Source organism: Propithecus coquereli, unplaced genomic scaffold, assembly GCF_000956105.1.
Source record: "Propithecus coquereli isolate 6110/MARCELLA unplaced genomic scaffold, Pcoq_1.0 Scaffold135, whole genome shotgun sequence".
Lineage (NCBI taxonomy): Eukaryota > Metazoa > Chordata > Mammalia > Primates > Indriidae > Propithecus > Propithecus coquereli.
Genome location: NW_012137747.1, coordinates 151,151 through 173,556, shown reverse-complemented (window position 1 = coordinate 173,556; position 22,406 = coordinate 151,151). Strand labels below are relative to the sequence as shown.

Here is a 22,406-nt window from a genome sequence, read left to right as displayed (position 1 = left end):
CTCCATGCTCACCCAGTCCCCTGCACATAGCTCTTCTGCCATTTGGACTATGTAAGAAATGCTTTGCTTGTATGTTTCCCCCTCAATAAACTTCCAGTGAACCAATAAATGGACAGACTGACTACCCACACACTTGCGGTGTCTTCATTATTGAGTTCGAGAGGTGACAGAGCTTCCGCAAGGACCACTAGAACTCAATAAAAGGAACTGAACCTACGCACCCTCTTCGAGCCAACCTGGGCTGTGGATCACCTGTGCTTATCTCACCAAGGGTCCTCCAGAATAAGGTTTTATTCCCTTATCAAGTCCTCCCCTAGCCCAGACCTTACCCTCTGTTTTGTATTTGGTTATTAGTGGAGAAAGGGTAACTGGGTGACTGCACTGACTATACTGTACACACCTGTAGTCAGTGAGAAACCTCCACCATCAGCATCACGTATGGGCTGGGTGAGCTCAGCCACCGCCACCACTAGTTCCAGCAAAGAACCCGGCAAGGAAAAGCAGGAAGGCCAGCCAAGCTTGACCAGCAAGCGGGCCGAGCGACAGTCCTCACCCAACCCTCCTCCTATCATGGGACAGGTAACAAGTGGACAGGTAACAGTGAACGGGAGACACTCAGACACGGCATCAACCTTCAGAATTTCCCAGAAACTCCAGTACTTTCATATACATATCCCAGATTTGCTCTTGGAGCACCCCTCCTCATCCCCAAAGAAAAACCGTCAGACAGACCCTAACTCTGGGCTGGAAACATATAGCCTGTGTGCGCTGGGGTGAACCTGCAGCTCCTCCAGCGGCCTCTGTGATTTCCGGGGATGGGCCTTTTGCTTCATTCATATGAAGCAGACCCTGCAAGGGTGTCTCCCACTGACCTCTGCAGCTGAGCACAGAAGCAGGCGCCCCCACCATGATGAGCTGCAGGGCACTCTCACGCCCCACGCCCCTCACAGGAAGCCTCTGCGTCTCGAGCAGGGTCCCCTTGTTCTGAAACCATGGACTGTTCCTACCACGCTTGTTTCTTAGAACACCTTCAGCAGAGAAGGAGATTGTGGTTAGAGTCTGGGTGCCATCAAGAGGCTGGGGAATTCCTCCCGCTCCGGTTCTGACCTAGAAGAAAGGGGGCCCTGATGTCAGCTCTCCCCTCCCGCCCCCAGTAGCACAAGCAAACAAGATGAGATACCACCAAGCAGAACTGAACAGTCACTACTCACCACTGAACACAACTGTGTGCTTTATCGCCTTAGGAAAAAGCCAACAATCTATTCCTAACCCTATTTTCCCAATTTCTCTTCTTGCCCACTTGGCCAAATCAGTCCACTCCGTAGAGACTGAGAGAAGAGACCACTGATGGCCCTTCCTGGGGAATCACTTCCCACCCACTCCCCAGCCAGCCCGAGCCCCACCTCAGAGAACAGAAACCTGAAGGTCCCTTTCTGGCTCCCACCGACATCCACCCCCCACCTCCCACCCCTGGCCTCTTCCCCGTCTCTTCTCAAGGCCTCAGAGATCTCTTTAGCTCCACTCATCACTCCACTTATCTTCTCTAACTGGGTGGGGTTACGTTTGGAAGTAGCTGTTCCTGAAGCTGACACGTTAATGCCTTATTTTTAAGACTTTATTGTTTAAATACCAGTTTTGCCTCCGAGGCAGCCAAGCCTCACGCCCTGCTTGTTAATTATCAGCTGTTAAACAGCACTTTTCTCATCGGCTCCAGGCCACGGAGGGCGAGAATGCCGGTGCCAGGCAAGGGGCACCAGCTCCCCTATGGCTCCCCTCACCAGAATCCAAAAAAAGACAGACAGGCAGGAAACGGATCCACTTATGTGGGTAGGGACTGCACCTCAGCCAAGAGACAGGCACTGTGCTTGCACTCGGGGACATCAAACGAATGAGGAAAACCCCTCGTCCTCGCAAGGAGCTCGGTCTAGCGAGGAGAGCACGGTAGGGACTGTAATTCAACTTCCCAGCAGTCACGCAGACAGGATGAACCCCCACTCATGCAGGGGTCGGGGGGAGTTCTGCCTGGAATGGGGTGGGGGGAGGGTAAGTGAAATCTAATATGAGCCTCAAAGGATGGATACAACTCTACGGGAAAGGATACAGAAGAACGAACCAATGGAAGGCCCGGGAGAAGACAGGGAAGCAGACGAAGGCACAGCTGAGTGGGAAGGAATGATCTCCTGGAAGGGAGAGGGTAGAAAAGTCAAACCAGCTTGCCTGGACTCCACGTCGAGGAGTTTGAGCTCTGCACTGGAGGGGAGGGGAGGCTACCGGAAGTCTCTAAACAGAAGTGATGCTTGTGGTCGCATCTGACAGGGAATGGAGGGCTGAGTCGCTTAATGCCTCTGAAGAAAACCAGGTCGGTGCCCTCAAAGAGCAAGTGTTGGCCACACAGAGACACAGGGACTCTTCCCTACGGGGCAGGGCAGAGAGAGGCAGAAGGTGCACACGGCCCAGACTGGCTGAACGGCCCTTGCTTCTCCCTGTCGGGTGCCACTGGGATTCAGACCTTCCCTCAGCCTCTCGGCAAAGCCTGACAACTGGGAGGAGACTGGGAATGATGCAGCGTCTCTGCATCTCCCTGGAGCCCTTGGCGAATCCAGCACTCTGAGCACATGCCTGACGTGGGTGGCAGGGACCACAGCACAGCTGGGCCCCACATACCTGCCCTGCGGAGGCTGAGTGCAGGGATGGAGCTGACACATTCTGTGAGGCTCTGGAAGATGCAATGAGTGCCAAAGGACTTCACAAAGTCAGGGAACCAAATTTTGGACTCAATAAACATAGAACTTTAACGACAGCAATTTTCGTTAATGCTTCCTCTGGCTGCTGCGTGGAGAACAGACTTGGTAGGGGTGAGGGTGGAAGCAGGGAAACCAGTGAGGAGGCTGCCAGCAATGCAGGTGTGAGACGATGGTGGCCCAGACCATGCAGTCCCAGTAAAAGCAGGGAGAAGCAGTTAGCACCTGGATATGTTCTGAAGGTAGGACACTGACCAGGACTCCCGGATAGATTGGATACTGCTTCATTTCAGCTTCACAGCTTCTCTTGAGAGGTGGGCATAATTATTCCCAGGTTATTTATTTATTTTTTGAGATGGGGGTCCCACTATGTTGCCCAGCCTAGTCTCGAACTCCTGGCCTCAAGCAATCTTCCCAAAATAGCTTGGGAAGCTGTAATCCCAGCCTCCCAAGCAGCTGGGATTATAGGCATACCATCACTGTGTCAGGCAACAGCAAAATTTTTTTAATGGTAAGGTTTTCTTGAAAGGGGATAAGCTCACTCGTCCCTGGAGGAATTTAAGCATAGGTTACATCGGTGGTTCCCAAACCCAGATGATGATCACTTAGGGAGCAAACTAAAAATACACATTCCTGATTACCACCTGTGTGGAGTCTTGGACCCAATATGATACAAAGAGTGGTGCCAGGAATCTGCATCTTGAAATGCTACGCACAGGTGACTCTGACAATCACCCTGGTTTGGGAGCCGCTGGGCTAGATGACCATCTGTTAGGATGTAGTCCTACACAAGGAAAACTAAATACTTTTCAAGATCCTTTTCTAAATGATTATCTTCTATTTGTCTTCTCACCTGTCATGCCCTTCCACAAATCCCCTTCTAGCTCCCATAAACCTTTACCAGGGTATAGAATGATTATCTCAGAATCCTGCACGAAGAGAATGTTCTATGATGATGGAATGTTCTCTACCTGTGCCGCACAACACTGTGGCCACCAGCTGAGCACTTGAAATGTGGCTAGAGTTACTGAGGAGCTGAATTTTAAATTTTATTTCATTTTAATTTTAATAGCCATATGTGGCTAGTGGCTACTGTATCGGCCAGAACAGCTTCCTGTGAAAGAGGACGTATGGGCTCACTGTGGGATCCAGGCAAGCAAGCAAGCAAATTCTGGCCCCCTGCCCCCCACCCTCTCTGAGCTCATCTCCAGCCTGAAGAGACCTGCCTGATTACAGGGAGATTAAATTCAAAGAAAACAGCAAGAAAGGAGGAGCTCTGTGTCAGCCCTACCAGAGGTTAACAGGTACAGGGAACAAAAAGCCTGAACAAATTGTCACCCCTGAGCACTTTACCCTTTTTTGCTCAAGAAAGCAATCCATACCAGCAGACATCACTCCATCCTGGGCAGTGGGACCTGACCCCTCGTGCCATTTCCCAGCTTCCTCAGAGCAAGCAGCCCTCATTCTCAGGGACGACCGAGAGCATCCCTTAGTTGACTAAAGCTGGAGTCTCAAAGCTGATTTGTACGGGAATTTTTTGGCTGTATTGGAATACAGCAATCCAAGGGAAAGGAAAAGAATCTCGAGGAAGGAAGGAAGAAAAGAAGGAAAGAAAGGTAGTTCCACTACTTTTCCAGACCTCAAAAGTTTTCATCAGGAAGATATATCATCTGTACCTTTCTAAACACAACTGGATTCTTGCTCAGCTACAACACACAGGCCAAAATCAAACGAGACCCAGGACTCCAGATTAACATGTGTGGTCTTCCAGCCTGACGTCTGCCTAGACACACACTCTGAATCTACCAACAAGGTGGTTATCTGAGTTGAGAAACAAGTATTGCTTCAACCTTCTGGATACCAAATGAACACAGACCGATGCAGCAGCAACAGACGCCAGGTGGGTATCAGGAACCACCTGTCTGTATTTAAACAGCTCTCGGTATCAAAGGAGAGGTCACCAGCAACCTTCCAGGTTTGAGTTGTTGCAACAGACTTCTCTCGCCCGGAGGACAATGGAGAACATGCTCTCTCAAGGTGCCCTCTGTGCAAGTCACTGATAGCTTCCCTCTTTGGAGACCTAGCTGGCCAGCTGCAGAGAGGCTGCAGAGACATAATTTTGCAGAGGAAACAGGGACTGGAAGGTGTGAATGGGGACAGAAGGATGAAAGAAGACTATACTTGCAAAGCACTTTCAGGGGAGGGGCCACAACCGTCCATCACAGACTAGATACTTTTTCTGAAGTTTACTGGAAGATGGTTTTCCCCTTCTTACTCTATAAAAAGAAAAAAAAAATGTTGCAATTTCCTTTGTCACAGCACATGTTCAGGAACAGACCTGACTCATTGCTTCAGGTTCCCATCTGCACCAACGGTCGGCTCCATCCTGCGTCCTGACCGCTGCTCTCCCAGCCCCTGAGATGCAGGACACAAGGATGGCCGGAGCTCGGGGCCAGAGAGCCTCCCGTCCCCCTGCATGCAGCCTGCCACTCCTCCACCTAGGAGGCTAAACACAAGGAGGATGCAATTCTTCAGAGCTAGACAGAAGCCCTGTGAGGGCCACAAAGGGGGATAAAAAAGCCTCTGCTACAGCTTCAGCCCAGCCATTTCTTCTTCATTACCCTTGTGACTCCTCCCTGGCTCTATGCTCTGGTCTGTTAACACCAAGTCCATGCATTTCTCCTATTCCCAGAAAGATTCCTGGGAGACATCATCTCTCCCTTCTCAGCTAAACAAAGATGGGAGCACCCAGTGACATCCCTCACGTCTCTCCTTAGAAACCATCAAGCCAGCTGTATTTTTGTCTGCGCCCTCCCCTGGGTGTGTCCATGAAGTGTCCTCTGCCCACTTCAGGCAAAGGGACCCCTTCTCACCTTGAAGAGCCCATCATGTGTCCCTGTATCCTTTACTGGCCACCCTGTCGCCCCGACTCTGACACTTATCCTCCACCAACTCCCTGGACCCATTCTCTTCCTTCAGATGTAAGATCAAGAATCAGACCACAGGCCTACGAGGGTCACATGGGGAAGTGTGTGAAAGGGTACAACCTGGATTTTGAGAAGTCTTTTTTTTTTCATTCATTTTATACACACAGACGTTCACTCCTCCTCTAAACTGTAAGTTCCCAAAGGCAGGGCCTGCAACTTATTATTTGTACAAAATAAGAATTCCATAGATATTTGGTGATCAGACATAAATTGCTAGCTCATCTAAGTACCGAATTATAATGGAGTCACAAAGAACTATTAGTGAGGCCGTATTGAGAGCTGTAAGGTTTTAGAGTTAGACAGTGACCATTAATGGCCTCGGGCATTTGCCCTTGCTAGTCCTCTACCTGGTGCCCCCACCACCAAACACCTCCAGGGCTCACTCACTCAAACAGCACCTTCTCAGTGAAGCCTCCTTAATCCACGACCTAAACTGCAACACCACACGCACACTCCCAGCATCACCATACACTCCCAGCACCATCTGACAAGCTGTGCCACTCACTGACTGTCTTCCCCTGCTAGAATGCAAGCTCCATGCAGGCAGGATTTTTTTTTTTTTTGGTCTGTTTTATATACTGATATATCCCCAGAGCCTAAGGTAATGCTTAGCACTTAGTAGATGTTCAAGAAATAACTGCTCATGAATGAATTATTCTGAACATGTTTCTTCTTCTATAAAATGGGGACTTTCACTCTGGAGTATTATTTTAAGGATTAACAACAGTGTCAATAAAACACTTAATACAATGCCTGATACATAGTATATGTTCAATAAAGACTTGTTATGAATCTGGGAAACCTTCACAGAGTTGCTGAACTTCCAACAGTGATCTGAATGATAAAAGACTGTTGTTAGATGTATAAAATTCAATCTGCTGTTCTGATCTATCCTTAGGGAAGTTGCAAAAGTCATTCTTGGCACTACTAATTAATTTTCTTGAGTAGCAAGTTGCTTTGGATCTCAGTAGGGGAGAAGGCAACCTAAGGCAAATCCTGCTTAGAAAGGCAGGGGTCTAGTGTAAGCTGCTAGAAAGAATCATTGTTCTAAATTCCTCCCATCTTATACAGCAGAGGTATTAAAGGGGTCCAAACCCAAGAGTATGACCCTGACTTTTCTTCCATTCTAGGCTAATCCTGCCATCTGGGCCTCCTGATGGCCAGTCAGCAGGGAAGACAGGAGGCAGACATGGAGGAAAATAAACGTTTATAAACACTGGCAGAATGAATAGAAATACTGCAGCCAGGAAAAGGATGAAATAACACTGTCCTGCAGAAACTGAGGCCAGAGATGATGGTTCTCAGCCCCCAGGGCTCCCTGGGACCCAGGCTGGCAGCCTCTTTCCCAACATCAGGTCATTTTCCCAATGGTGGGGATGCAGCAACAGTGAGGAAGAAAGGCCTTCAGCGCAGGAGTCCTTGAGGTCAAGTCTGGTCCCTTTGATTGTAAGTGAGGAAACTCAGGGAGGCCCACACAGGATCTAGGACTTGCCCACGGCCACGCAGGTAAAGTTCGAAGCCAGGTCTCTCAGATTCCAGTCCAGTCTCAGGTGCTCTTTCCTGTGCCAGTCTGTAATGGCACAGACTTAGGTGGCCTCACAAGGTTCAAACCTCTGACCTCAGTTCTGGCAACCTGGTGCTCAATGCTGGTCCCTTTTGCAACACACAGGAACAAGGCCAGCAGATAGACAACCTTGGACTGCATCTGTGTGTCTCTGCCGTGTCTGGAGCTAACTGGAAAATGCCAAGAGCTGTAGGAAAGTTGGCAAGCTCCACATCTGTCCCTCCCTCAGTTAACGTTCTCCAAGGAGCAAAAGGGTCATCTCCATAACCGAACAGGAAAAGGAGGGGCCCTGGAACAGGGAGGAGAAGGAGGAGAAGCATCAGTGGGAAACTGTGGTCAGGGCCCTTACAAGAACGAGAACTCCGTTAGCAGAAATAGAAAGGTGCCCACTTGAGTCAGCAGATCCGAGTGGGCGGAGGGAAGAAATGTCCAGAAGACTGTCCCAAGAGCAGCTTTTCAGCAGACGGGAGGGAGAACAGGAACAGACACTTAAGGGGACCTTCACTATACCCTTGGCTCAGTCTCAGAGAGCCCAGCCCAATACTGTCCCAGTCCCACAACTGCCATGTCCCCAACCCTGGGGATTACCTGACATTCATATAAGGTAGCATCCACTACTACTCAGTTATCACACCTTTATTGGGCAGCTAAGTATAACGCACAGTGCCAAAATACTCTGCGCATTTGTTTAAATGAGGGCATATAGTCACTACATGGAAATAAGAGGATACAAAAATAATAAAGATGGGGGTTTTCAAAGAATTTACAATCCAATTCAATATCTAAGTAAGTACTTTGCACGTGGAGAAATGCACTTAAAATGTGAAATTAAAGGAAAGAGCATCTTGGCAAGTTCGACAGGAAGGGATGGGAATACCCACTTCTGGTGTGAAAGGCTTTGGAAGAGCAGCATCTGCGCGGGTCAGAATAAGCAAACGCAGAAGCGGGAGGGGCACACAGAAGATACGGATGGACAGATGCAAAGGATTGGGGGTGGGAAAGCAGAGTCCTGTTAAGGGAACGACATATAAAAGCCACCTAAGCTGAAAAAAAGCAGCATGCATTCAGAAAAAAACCAGACTGGGGCCAGATCTGAGAAGGATTTGGATAGCTCATGTTTTCAAGCAGGCAAAGGAACTCACTGACGGGGGTAAGCTGGAAGGTTACATGATCAGAGCTGGGCTCTAGGCAAACTAATCCCCCACTGCACGCCAAGGAATTGAGGGGGCAAGACCTTCATTCCACGGCTGAGGGTTCTCAGAGCTAGTCACGTGTTTCCACTGCCCACCCCACCCCCACCCCTGCTCTCTGTTCCTCCCTTCTCTAATTACACCTCAAACCCAATTTTATTTTCTTCTAAAGAATCTAAGCCCAGGTGACCAAATGAAGTCCATGAAGTCAGGACAGTTTGTGACCCAGGGGAGGGGGTACTGCCACCCCTCCTCCTCCTAAGAGGACAGGTCACTAGAGCATTCGAGGGAAAGGAGAACATGAAGGTATGAAGTCAAGGGGGTCAAAGGGAGTCAGAGGGAATCAGACACCCAGTGTGTCTATAAATGTAAGCTTTTACAGAGCAGCTCACTGTACACGCTCACGTTCCTCCTGTGGCCTTCCTTCTACCAGAGACCTGGGTGCCTGTACGGAGAGAGAGAGGAAGGACGAAAGGCACAGGATGGCCCCTGGCTAGGCTCTCCAGCACAGCAGAGCAGCCAGACCGCTCCAAGCTCCCGGGCACACGTGGTCTCCTCACCAGTCCACCTGCATTCCTAGGATGCTCCAAGTTCCACACACGTGACCTCCAGTGCCCAGGGCTCCCCTCCCCCACCCCAAGACCCTTTGAGCTTTGCTCAAGCCAAGCATAACGAGCAATCTGCAGATTCCTCACTTACAGAGGCTGCCCTTCCCCTGCTCCCGGGAAGCCTGGCCTTTAGAATCCCACTAGTCTTCTAGGAATTACAGAAGCCAAGGAAGGAGGCTGGGATAGAGAAAGAAGAGAGAGGGGACAGTCATTCCAAGGACAGGGGCTCCTTCTGTCAGAGTTAAAAATAAACTCTTAGCAACTACACCCAGCTCCTACCCTCCAGAGGCCACTGGGCCTTGGCAGATAAATCTCTCCCTGCAGAGGAAACGAAGCCCCGGGGAAAAGACGGGAGAAGGCAGCGTGGAGACCTGGTCTGGGTATAGAACTCTGGCTGAAGGCAGCGGCTCCCAAGTCCAACCTCTCAACTCCTGTCACTCTCCCTCACACAGGTCTTTCCTCAAATACGCCCGAAGCCCAGAAAACAAGACACAATACCCTCCTATGCCATGATTAGTACCAACACCTAACCAGGGACTGGAAAAATCAGAGAGAGGAGAATGCCAGGTCAAACCGAAGGAAATACCCTGCCCAGGGTCTATGAGCTAAGCAGATATTCCAGCTACCTGAGCCCCTTTCCTCGCCTTGCTCTGCAGCTCTCCAGGACCGCAGGCGGCAAAGGAACGGGCCACACCTCAACGAGCACAGATCAATACCTCTGCACCTTGCAGTCAGGAGGTAGAAGAGACCCGTGCTCTCTGTGACATTCTGCAGGTGGCTGAGCTGGGAGGGCCACAGGGCGATAGGTCTGATTCAGGAAGGAGGTCCCGAGAGCCAGGGCCCAGTTATTCTTGGAAGCTAACAAGATGAGGTCACACTGGTAACCTAAAGCCCCACACTGTGGAGGCTGAGAGTTTAACTTAGCAACAGGGCAGGAGGAGAAGGCAGGTAGCATGCTCAGTCCCAAGGTAGGCAGGGTGAAGGCCCAGGGAAGAGTATGCCCAGGCAGGCCCTCCTCCTCATCCCCACATACCTTCTGGCAGAGGCCTGCTTGGAAGTGAAGCCCACAGGAAGCCAGGGCTGGAGGCAAGCACAGGAGAAGGTCTAATCTCCTCCGATGAGCTGCTTCATCCTCCTCGGACCCTTTCCCCAATGGGGAACGAGCAAGGCGGCTTCACAGAGCCTTTGTACACATAAATCTAGATACCTGGAGACACACTAACCACCATGCATCTCCCAGCACACAGAAGAGCCAGTTAGCCCCAGTGGCCTACCAAGCTCAGGCTGGAACAGAAAGGGGAAAGTGGGGAGAGCACTGGTGAAAAGAGAAACAGCTCAGCAGTGTGGCAGGAAGGACCGGGACAGCTATCAGGGCCTGGCTGGGAGGGGAGACTGCAGCAGTGGCAGGTTTATTTTTAGATGTCGGGGCAGAGGGGCTGAGGTAACAGTCCTGGGCCCTGGGCAGGAGGCCAGGCTGCAAACGTCTGGTGTGGGCTGGGAGCCTCGTAACAATATGGATAATCAAAATGGCAGCAAAGTGATCAACTCGATCATCTGCCTGCGGACAAGTGGGAGGGCAAGGAGCCCCACAGAAGCATGAAGCTGGAGGAGCTGGCAGGGGGACAGTAGGTGGATCTCCTTCTGGACTCTGTCCCTCCCCAGGACTGGAGAGATTTCACCTTTGCTGCAGGCTCAAAAGAATCATCGTGGAGATAAGCCAGAGAGAAGGCATCAACAGTACAGCTCCCTCTGTTCCCTCCCCTTCTCTGAGACAGATAAGCCTTCCAACAGGCGGCCCCCAGCTTCCGCCTCTGGCCACCACTCTTCACCTCCTGGATGAGTCTGGATGGATGCTGGCCACGGAGATGTCTGGAAACGTCCCTCAAGAATAAGATGCCCTTTCATACGACACTTTTGGAGAGCTCAGGTTCCTAGCAGAATGAACACACAGCTTGGCTGGCCTTGGAGGGGAACATCAGATAAAAATATGGGTTGACCTTGGGGCTATGTCCCAGCCTCCACCACCTGCTGGCTGACACACAGAGCTGTTTATTAGATCAGAGAATATAAAGACCCCAAGAACTCTACACTGCCAGAGATGGTGCCCACCCATATGTCCCTTCCTACTGTGCCTCTCTTCCTCCTCCCACCAAATCTGACGGCCTGGTACACAGGACCCCACAGTCCAAACTTCCAGGGCTGAAACCACTGCTCTCATCTTGAGCAGGCAGGAAGAAGAGGAAAGAGAACAGAGATTACCAGGCATCCCCTCCTCTTCTTGCTTCCTTGGACTCCTGTATCTCTTTTTACCCAGCCCTATCTGGGAGGCTGCATGGTACCTGGATGGAAATCCTGATTTCCTCATCAGCTCTGGGAATCAGTCCCCAACTCTCACCTCAAAACAACCCCTAGTCCATAACTATACCTTTGGGGGAATAAGAAGAAGGCATCCCTTTCAGTGGACTCAGACACACACCGAGGCAAAGCCTGGCAAGTGGACAGTAGCTACATTTCAGGCCTCACTCACCCCCTCACCAGATGCCCCTGCACAGGGCACACACTCTGCATGACCAATCACACGGCCTTCAGATGCTCCACAACTTGCCATGAGAAAGGAGCACAGGGTTGGGAAAACAAAGACTTCCTCGGCTCTACCTTACACCATCACCACACTGAGATTCTTCGGATTTCAAGGGAAGAGAAGATACACACCCGACTGAATGACACAGCCCTCTTCTCTGCCGAGTCACTAGCTGGAACACTTTCCGTCAGTGATGACTATTAATGAACCGGACACAGGCTGCACTGGAGCCCAGCAGTAAGCTATGAAAAGGGCACCTACTCTGGCCCAAACATTGCTGATGGTCAGACCCAGAGCAAGCCAGCAAGCTACCCTGGCCGGCCTCCTGCGGCGCCTGCCGCTGCCCACACTGCCAGTGCTCAAGGAGCTGCTGGAGCCAACACTCTGAGCACATGGCGGCCTGGAAAGTTCAACTGACCTACTCAAGGTCACACGACTGGTAAGCAAGGCACAAAGACTAGAACCCTTTTTTTTTTCTTTTTTTTCTTTCTGCTTTCTTATCTAGCACATAACCCATGGTAACAAGCTCATCTCTACATATTTATAATCTTATATATATCTTAAAATATAAAATATCAGTATTTTCCTGAAGACTGAAAAAGACACAGCAATCTAATTTGGGATATATAAGTGGCATATATTAAGCCGTCCAGTGGCATGGACCCTTTTGCCTACTAATGTCCCCAATTTACAAGGTGACCTATGTGGAAAGATCCTAGTTGATGGGTGAATGGAGCTCAGTTTTGCCCTGCCAGGTCTATAATCTTCTAGCAACCAAAAAAACCAAAGGAACCCAGACCAAGAGCAGGTCCCAGGGAACCAGGTCCCAAGACATGGCTCAGATGCCAACCCCACATAAGACCGTGGACACGCCATGGAACCTTTCCGCACAAGCCCAGCCTCTTCCTCAGTAGGATGGAAGGAGTTAAGAAAGATGACCAAGGAGTGTGGGCTCTAAGTTGCTATGAGGTGTGGGTCCCTTTACCACTGGATCTTAAGCCATTACCAAGAACAGCGGCAGTTCCTTCAAAGAACAACTCTTCTCTGCCCACTCACTTCCCTCCAGCATACAGAACCACCTGGAAAGGCGAAGTACAGGGAAAAAGGGAAAAAAGAGGTCTCACATGACCCTTGGAAGGGCCTGAAGCAAAGCAGAGGGAGGCAGAAAAGTGGGAATCCTGTGCCCCAGACATCAAACCACCAGGAAGAATCCCAGCTCACAGCATGTAGGGCAGCTCGGGAATGAAATAGCCCAGACAAAGCCACCAGTGCCCTGCTCTTCCCCACCTTGGCTGACATTCCTCCTGGCACAGATCCCAACGCTCCTGAGCTTTGGCCCCTCCCCCGGCCCCAGGACTAGCCAGGGATTAAGTCTGCCTCCTGCAGTACTGAGGCTCCTCCCAGCCCTCCTCCCAATCTCCTGCACCTGCTCCTCAAGAAAAATCATCAACTGTTGATGGCCCAACCAACCGCTCAGGTCCCAAGTAGTGGAAACATCTCCACCATGGATCCAACACCTTCATCTTCCCAAAAAGGAGCCCTTTGTTTCCTAGACACCCACCAATATTTGGCCCTGAGGCCCTAAGACTGCTTTTCTCTCCCCTCCTGTCAGCCACTGAGCCCAGATCTTAGCTGGCGATTATTCCCAAGCTCCATCAAAGCCCAGAATTCACAATAAAAAAGAACCATGAGCCGACCTGGCTTTGATCCTGCCTCAGTGGATGCCAAGAGCCCTGCTGCAATTGACAGGGGTCAGGACCAGGGCCAGAGCCTTCTCCCAAGGGAGGCAGGGACAGGGTCTCTGAAACCAGAAACCAGACCTTTGCCTCAAAAATCCACAGGCCTCAACCTCAGTGACTGATAACCTTTCTTTATCTAACTCCCATGCCCCCCAAATACCTTCAAACCTGCTTTGACACAAGATGGGTTAGGTTCAATTCTGAGCCTCAGCCCCACTGCTGCTGGACACCCTGATCTCCTGCACCTTCCCCCCGCGCTGCCCCCGCTTGAGCCGGTCCTCCCGCAGACTTGCTCACTTCTCAGAGGCCCAGCAACGTCCCACTGACCCCAGCCTAAGCGTCCCTCCGCTCCTGAGTCCTCACAGATGCCATTCTTTCAAAGCTCCCTACTTCCAGCCTCACAATTTAGTCCTAGACCAACAAAGACCAGCAGAACTTTCTGCAAGGATGAAAATGTTCTTCCACACTGTATATGTGGCTACTGAACAGTTGAAATATGGCTAGCAACTGAATTTTTAATTTAATGTAGTTTAATTAATTCATGTTAATGAATGTTAATTTAAAAAGCCACATGTTGATAGTGACTACCACATTGGACAGTGCAGTCCTAGCCCACATTTGTTAATTTCACCTTCTCCAGATAGGTCTCTAGACTCTCAAAATTTTACAGGCCACTGTTTACATCCGTATCCTACAAGCGATTAAGTTTACGGTATACTCAGCAAACTGTTAACTAAATGCAACTACATTCGATATAAAAGAGGCTGGTTTGGCCAATGAAACTTTCCTGACCTTGTTATTCCATCCAGCAAAACCCAACCTGGGACACTGCCTCTCACCCAGCCACACTACCCGTCTTGCTCTCCACAGGTACCCAGCGTGAGGTGTGCTGGACAGGAGATGGTGACTGCACCGTGGGGATGTGGGAGCTCTGGCCTCTCCCTCCAACAGTGTCCAGACAAATCATGAGAGGTTCCAAGATCTCTCCTTCATGACACCAAAAGAAGCCACACTGCAGTGCCACTTACATGACCTGTGGGGGGGAGGACTGCTGGAGAAACGAAAGGAGAAGAAACTCCAGGACCTGGTTTTCTCTAATCCACACAATGGAAAGATAAACAGAGATAAGTGATGACAACATTCTACATTTAGTAAAGCAATAACACGCTTAACCTAATCAGAGTTGCACAGGAGAGATGGACAGTGGTGCAGGCTTTAATTAAATTTGTTCAGCTAATACCCAAGAGTCACTATGACACAGAGAAGCAGGAAGCAGCTGAGGAACCCCACAGGGAATACAACCAATTCATACACAAGTGGGTTGAGACTAGGTGTCCTTATCAAAGAAATAATTAATAGAATTCCCATGTTCTTGCACAAAAAATAAGAAGTAAGGCTTCTATCAAAACTCCCTAGAAAAAGGAGGCAGTGGTAAAAAAGCTTGTTACAGCAGGTCCAAAACTCATGGAGCTGCAGAGTTGGTTTCGAAGCTACCCCTCCAACTTTGGGATTGTTGGGGAAGTAGCAAATAGCCACCCAGCCTCCTCCCTGACAGTCAAAGGAGGGCCCGAGGTGACAGAATACCTCTCAGGCTCCCAGCCCTTCAGAGTCACTGCAGTTAGGAAGCGTGAAGTACCTGAGAATGGGAGTCAAGTGACCTGGGTTCTAACCCTGCCTCTGCCAAGTGAATGCTGTTACCTTGAACAAGTCACTCCCCCACTCTGGGCCTTGGTTTTCTCATCTGTAAATTGAGGGGGCTGGATGAGATGACCTCTTAAGTCCCTTCCACTCTGACTGGAAGTGTAAGTATGACTCAGAATTTAGCAAAAGCAGCCAGGAGAGATGGTGAGGTGAGGTCACAGCACCCACCAAAAGCATTTAAATGTTAGCTGTCTGAGGTGGAGAGAGAAAAGCAGCAGAGTGAGTTGGGACCATTTCTTAAGCACTGATTTCACTTAACAGGGCTAAAAGGTCACCAGACCACAGACAGAGCAGGGCATCCGGACAGCCACCAGCTCCCACCAACTCTCAGGACTGCAAGATAGCAGCCTTCTGAACCCCGGCAGAGGCCAGGCGCTGCCCTGCAACTCTGCCCTAGATCCCCAGGAGTGCCCTCAGCACAGTGTGCAGAGTAGACGTCCCCTCCCTTTTTCTCAGGCACCTTCCCCATGGGGTAAAACCCTTCTGCCCCACATCTTCCTCTCTTGCTTTATAATCAAGACTCCTGGTTTTAAAAATCATTTCACTACTCACCACCTAAAGTCAATCAAAATTCAAGATCTAGAAATCTCTTTGGTGTATGTTTCTGGAACAGGATTCTTTGAACCAGATTGCCCCCACAGCTGTAATTAAGTCTTAGCCAACATTTGGATATGGAAGTGCTGTTGACACTGCTGTCAGTCTCCGAATGCCTTGCCATTCCTTTCTTCCTCTGTTATTAAGTTTTAACACAAAAGATGTGTGGGGAATCTGCAATTTAACAGTTGAGTCAACTTGTAAGATCTGGGAGCAGGCTGCCTGTCAAAACAGATTCTGACTTCACTCTTCACCCACTTCTAACCTGGGAAGGATAAGCTACGAGTGTTATTTAACATACGGCTCGATTTTTCCTTTCAAAACTATTAAAAGGAGAAAAATATCCAAACCCCTCTCCTATTAAGTACAATAGAAATCTGCAGTGTCACCCGAAAGCATTTTAGAGGATGGTTCTGGGTGTGTGTCTATTAAACAGAATAAGGAGAAGTTGAGAGCTTTTGTTCTGAGGTCTTTATACAATATTCCAACTATCCAAGAGAATGAACAGCCAGTGTCCCCAAACTGCTGATGGGTGAAGGCAGATGGTGTCTCAGAGAGGATAGAAAACTCTCGTGGAAAGAATGTCGGTCAACAGTACAGGTTAACTGTGGTCAAATTGTATTCATTCAAGGTCAGAGCTACTGTCATTCCAAACAACCCTCCTTTCCCTCAGTTATGAGTACGGAAAGAGAAATCTAAGGCACAAATATTAAAGTGTTCAAGATACAGATATTTTTCCTCTCCAACAGTCAACACTTAAACAATAACTGAGATCCCACAGCAAGAGGTTATGTGAGAAACCAAAGAAATCTGGCAGTATTGAGTATGAAAGTAGCAAGGAAATGATTCTAGAGGCCTTAAAATCTAGAAATCAGACATGTTTGCCCTCTACAAGGCCTAAGTACCTGGTTTTTATTACATCCGATTGTATATTCCAATAGTTCTACCCACGACTCATTTCTGAGTTCTGTATTCGATAACCGAAATACAGCTAGATGTGGGGGTTGAAGGGGAAGAGAAAAACATAACACAGGAAGTATTTTTTCTTCCTCCAATCATTAAGACACCCCAGGGTAAATAAACCTTAGATGTCACCTTCAGAGATGGGTTTGACCTGAAACCCCTAAGAAGAAAACCTTGTTGATGACTCTGAACGACTGGCTCACACTTCATGGGGACCCACCCATCTCATCAGACCTCCAAGTCCATTCTGTTTAACTTCTAAAGTGGGGATTCCCATTTGAATCCCCATTCTCCCCTTACCACTCCCTCAAGAAAAAAAAAAAAAAAAGGCTGGGTTTCCCTAGCTCAAGGACAAGGTTTCCTCCTACTGCCCTTCCACTGTCCGAGTCCGGGACCGAAGTGGCCATCTCCGGTTGGCGGAATCAGCACCGGGCTCCACCGTGGTTCACAGACTCGGTTTACAACGATCAATGGAGCTATGGAAACAGCAGACCTAGCGCCGGAGCCTGCTGGCCTCCCATCTGGAGCCTCCCAGGCACTGATGTAGGAGGGGGCCTGCCCTCGGATCAAAACAATCCCTCCCTCGCGCCCGGGGGGCGGTGTCTCCGCGGAAATCTCCAGCCCTCACCTCCCCGGCCGGCGCGCCCCAAGGCGGCACGGCTGCCCTCGCGAGGCCCAGGGAAGTGAAATCACACATTCCGGCTCCCAAATAAGGAGCGAGGTTAAATAAACCTCTGAGATCCGACTTCTCCAAACCAACCGACCAACCAGCTCAATGAGTAATGGGCCTTTTGTGCCCGCAGAAAGAAAAGAAGGAGGGAGGAGAGGATGGAGAACCACAACCCCTGAAAATCACTTCCTCGAGACGGGGTGAAATTAGCAGAAGTGGTCCCAAAGGCAACCGTCCCGACTCGGCTGGATCCCGCTCAAACTCCAAAATGGCAGAGTGTCCAGGAGTCCTCTCGTGTCCCCGGCACTCACGCCCGGAGGTGACCGGAAACTCGGTCTGGGCGGCGTGGTCTACTCGGACCCGACCTCCCCCGCTGGCCCCTCTCCCGCCGGCCCCGGCCACGCACTTGGCACCCCTCGGGCGCCCCGGCCGGACAGCCCCGCCGCGGCCACCCTCTGCCCGGACAGCCGGTCCGAGCAAAGCGTCTGCCGCTACTGAGCGCCAGAGGTCGTCCCCGGGAGTCCCCTCTGCCGCTTCTCCCCTCCCGGGGCCCCAAACCTACTTTCAGGGCAAATTTCTCCTGGGTCCTCTTGTTGAAGATCTGCAAAACTTTCCCGTTGATGCCCAGTCCCAGGACCTGGCTGGTGACCTTGTAGTCGTCGATGATGGCGTTCTTCTTGATCTGCAGGCTCGACTTGACGTGGAACTGGGGGAACTGCTGCGGGGGCTGCGGCGGCGGCTGGGCCGGGGGGTGCGGCTGGGCGGGGGCGGGGGGCTGCTGCGGCGGCGGCGGGTTGGGAAACAGCACCGGCGGGGTCTGGCCTTGGGAGTTGGACAGCATGGTGCCCGGAGACGCGGGAGCAGAGGCGGGAGGGCCCGCGGCCGCCCCCTCCTCCGGCTCCGGACGGGGTCCCCGCCACCCCCCGCCCGGCTGCGAAGTTTGCTCCGGGCTGGAGCCGGCTTCCCCGCCCCGGCTCGGCTCCAGGCTCGGCGGGTCGCGGGGCTCCGTGGGTCCCGCCGTGCGCCGCTGGCGCCCACCGGCCCTGCTCCCTCCCTCCCTCCCCCCGGGGGCCTGGCGCTCTGGGGAACGCGGGACGGCGGGGGCCCGGCCGGGGGGAAGCGGCCGCGCGACAACGAACCCAGCCCCGGGGCCGGCGGCCGCGTCACAGCCTCGTCTGCGTCCGGGGCCGGTCCTTAAAGGGGAGGGTCAGAGGGCGGGGCTTGGGGAGGCGTGGGTGTGGGGGAGGGGCATGCCTTAAAGGGGAGGACGCAGCGCGCCGGAGCCCGGAGGGCGGTGGCTGGGGCTAGGGGCTGGAGCCTGGGGGACAGGGAGAGGAGACGAAGAAGAAAATCCTGATTCTTAACTAGGGCCACGCAAAGGGAAGGGAGAGGTGTGTAAAAGTAGCTGTATAATTCAGGTAGAAAATCCATTTTTCTCCCATCGCCTGGATGTTTTAGACAGCAGCGGCGAATTGGGAGAGGGGGTGTATTTTGCAGAGAGTGCAGCTAGGTGAGACCTTAGCCGTGCCTTGGAGTTATGCAAGCCATTCATCCCAGGGACAGGTGGGAGGCAAATACTCATTAAATATTAATATTTTCTTAACTTGAACATGTTCCTCTGAGTTTTGCATTTCTTTTCTCATAAATTTACTGCTTTTCAGTAAAAATTTATTATTATGTAACCACGAGCACTTTAGTAAGCATACCTTTGAACATTTTTTCATGTAAATAACTAAAAAGGATACAAGCTAGGAAGAGGATGGGTTGAGATTCAGGCTGCCTGAATTCCCACGAGTCTGTGCCACTGTCGCACCATGTGACCCTGAACCAGCCTTGCACCTCTCTCTCCGTGGGAAGAACAGCAATACCTTTTCATAGTGCTGTGGAGAGGATCAGATGAGACAGTGTAACAAAAGGGGAAGGTCTGGGGAATGGGTTCTGATTTCCACGTGGAAAAATTAGTCCCTGAACATACAGCCATAAGAAGTGGGGTTTTTTGAAGAAGCCTAGTTCTTGTCCAGGTTAGCACTGTGTCTCTTGAGGAAGATACCAGGGATCTAGCTGGACCCATAGCATAGCCCTGAACAAGGACGGGATTGTGGAGGCCCTGAGTATAAACTGCCAGAGGCCTCTGTACTCATTCTGCCAGGTTTGGGGATGATTATCAAATACATCCTGCTGACCTTCTCCAGCCTCTGACTGCTAGAGCAGTTGAGAAATAAGACAAAGGAACCAGATAGGTGAGGACAAAACTTCAGCTTCATTACTGATAAAGCCAGATTAGAGAATGAGGCTTGACCTATGGCCACAGATGGCCCCTGGTAAAGCCCCAAAAAAAAAAAAACAACCCGAAGAAAAAGCCCCTGGGGAAGGGAACCAAGGGGGGAAAGCAAAAAGGCCAAGGCCCCCCCCCCCAATCAACCTTCCCAAAAACCAACCGGCCCGCAAGGAAGCAAGAAAGAAGGAAGGGAAGGAAAGAAAAAACCGGCCCCGAAAAAAAATTTTTTTTTTTTTTTAGAGACAGAGTCTTGCTCTGTCAGGCTGGAGTGTGGTGGCCCAATCAGCAGCCTCCAGCTCCTGGGCTCAGGCAATCCTCCCACCTCAGCGGCCCCGGTAGCTGGGACTACAGGCACACACCACCACACTTGGCTAATTTTTAAATTTTTTGCAGAGATGGGGTCTTGCTATGTTGCCCAGGCTCGTCTCAAACTCCCAGCCTCAAGCTATCTTCCCGCCTCTGCCTCTCAAAGTGCTAGGATTACAAATGTGAGCCACTGCACCCAGCTCCTCTTTTGAAGCAGCATTTATTTAGTGCCATGTACAAGGTGCCATGCTCAGCTCTGCTGTGGGGGACAGTGTTAATCTGGAAGGGAAGAAGACAGACAGGTAGCAGTGGACAGCATCACAAGAATGGCAGGCACAAACCTGGGAGCCCGAGGCAGAGGGATTCGCTGTCTGCAGCAACCAGGAGCTTCCTGTTAGGCTAGAGGATAGATGTGATTAGACAGCTACCAGGATTCCCCTGGATATTCAAGAACAAAGACACTACCTAAGGCCACACGGATTGGAAAACACCTTCACCTTACCAATTCTATAGTATTGCTGTCACCTTCTTGAAGCACACACAGGAGATGCCCAGGACAGGAGGGAGGTGTGCAGGGGTGAGGCGGGGAGAGCCTCCAATTGCTCAGGCTCTTTCTCAGATGGAAGGGGGTCCACGGTCTGGGCTGCTCAGGGGTCTGAGTTGGTCTGTTTTCTTTGCAGAGGGTCACCGGGGGCTTCCTATGGCTTCTCTCCACAAAGCCAGAAGGAGAATAAGCTCCTTCTGCCTTTTCAGCCGCAGCAAGGCACAGTGGAAAAACGACAGAATCTGGAGACAAATAAGCTGAATCCACGTTCGTCCTCCAGCTGAGTTACTTTGAGCAAGCCATCTAATCTCTCTCTGTATCCGAAAAATGAGAAAGATAATAAAATCTGCTTTCAGGGCTGACTGAGATTCAAATAAAATGGTATGTATGAGAACTCTTCTTAAAGAATAAACCATCAATTCCCATGGAATATTAAGTATCGCCATTATTCAGACCTCTCTGTCTTGCTCCTCTGCCCAGTGCTCACTGCCTAGGGATCTATCCCTGGTATCGAAGCCGCTTTCCCACCCAGCTAGAGCCCTGGGGAGATGGTGGAGCCCAGTGACGGAGGAGTAACAGGACAACTGAAACTCCGCTGGGGTTTCCTCCTGGACTTACCAAGGCCAAATAGGCCTAAGGGCACACAGGACTCTGAGGGCGCCTACGCAGAGCATCACGATTACACAGACTGCACACACAGCACCCAGAACACACACACGTGCATGAACACAACACATAAGCATGGTGTGCCTGCTCTGTAGCAGAATTAATGCCTAATGGATGGATAGCGGAGGAGCCAGATAAGCTAAAGGAAGAGATCCAGAGTCTTCCATTCCATTCTGGGACCAACTCGCTATGTCACCTCATGAAAGTCCCTTGCCCCCTCAGTTCCTTCTTTCTCATTTGTAAAATAGTGACAGCAACAACTGCCCTCCCTACCACGTAGGGCTACTGTAAGGATAAAATAAAATATTTTTCCAGAGGACACAGAAGTCCAAAGTCCTATTTGTACTAATATAACAGCAAGCTCTCAGCCATCTGTAATGAACTACTTAATAAACAGTTTCTATGGGTGTGTAAAGTGCTTCAAAAGTTGAAAGTCTATGCAAATAGAAAGTACTCCCTTTGTCTACTATTAACATGCAAACACATATGCCACGCAATACAGTGCACACCAAGACAATTTAAGGACCTCAGTACGTAGAATTGGATTAATTATAATCTTCAATTCATGAGACACTTTCATCATTGGATCATGGGTCCGTGGGTCTCCAGTTTTATTTAGTTAGTCAATAATTATTTTTAATAACGCAATAGGCACCGGTGACCCACTACCCAAAATAAAAACTAGGACTTTGACAATAATATATATCTAACTAGATGATTCCTACACACACACCCTAACCCCTCTCTGTCACCTGGCCCAAGACCCCTATGTTCACCTTCCCCTTGTGTTCCTTTTTATATAGTATTACTTCATGAGGACGTGGTTAAAGGTATCATAAAAAATGAAGCTCAAATTGTCTTAAAAGGGAGGTAAGTCACCAAGGGTGACTTTATCAGGAAGATGAAGTTAAAATAATGGAACACCTCGTCATAGTTTCAAAGTATTCCCCGCCTTCTCATCATGGTGATAGTGATCATGATGACGATGATTATCAAGGGTTTCCTCTGTGTCCAACGCTGTGCTCGTCCCTCCACCTACCTTATGTCATTTGCATCTCATAAGAATCTGTGGCGAGATTGCTAGCTGTGTGGGCCCATACCTATTTTCCCTCTCTTTGACAATAAAGAATCCTCAACATTTAGCCAAGCAATAAATACTACATTTCCCAATTTTCCAGCCTCCGTAACAGCTAGTTACATTCATGAGATTGAGTTCTAGCCAATGACTTGTAAATGGAAGCGGTTTAAGGGAAGGTCCTTCTCTTTCTCCTTCT

General features: G+C 50.3%; 1 protein-coding gene across 1 annotated transcript in view; it reads right to left on the bottom strand.

Moving 5' to 3' along the window:
- MAPKAPK2 (mitogen-activated protein kinase-activated protein kinase 2) overlaps positions 1 to 18,383 on the bottom strand; it is a 44,070-nt gene extending 25,687 nt beyond the window's left edge. Inside the window, exon 1 of the mRNA XM_012638844.1 lies at positions 17,901 to 18,383. Within this exon, the coding sequence (XP_012494298.1) occupies positions 17,901 to 18,179 (279 nt within the window). The 5' untranslated portion in view covers positions 18,180 to 18,383. The remainder of the gene's footprint in view (positions 1 to 17,900) is intronic.
- Between the last annotated feature and the right edge of the window lie 4,023 nt (positions 18,384 to 22,406).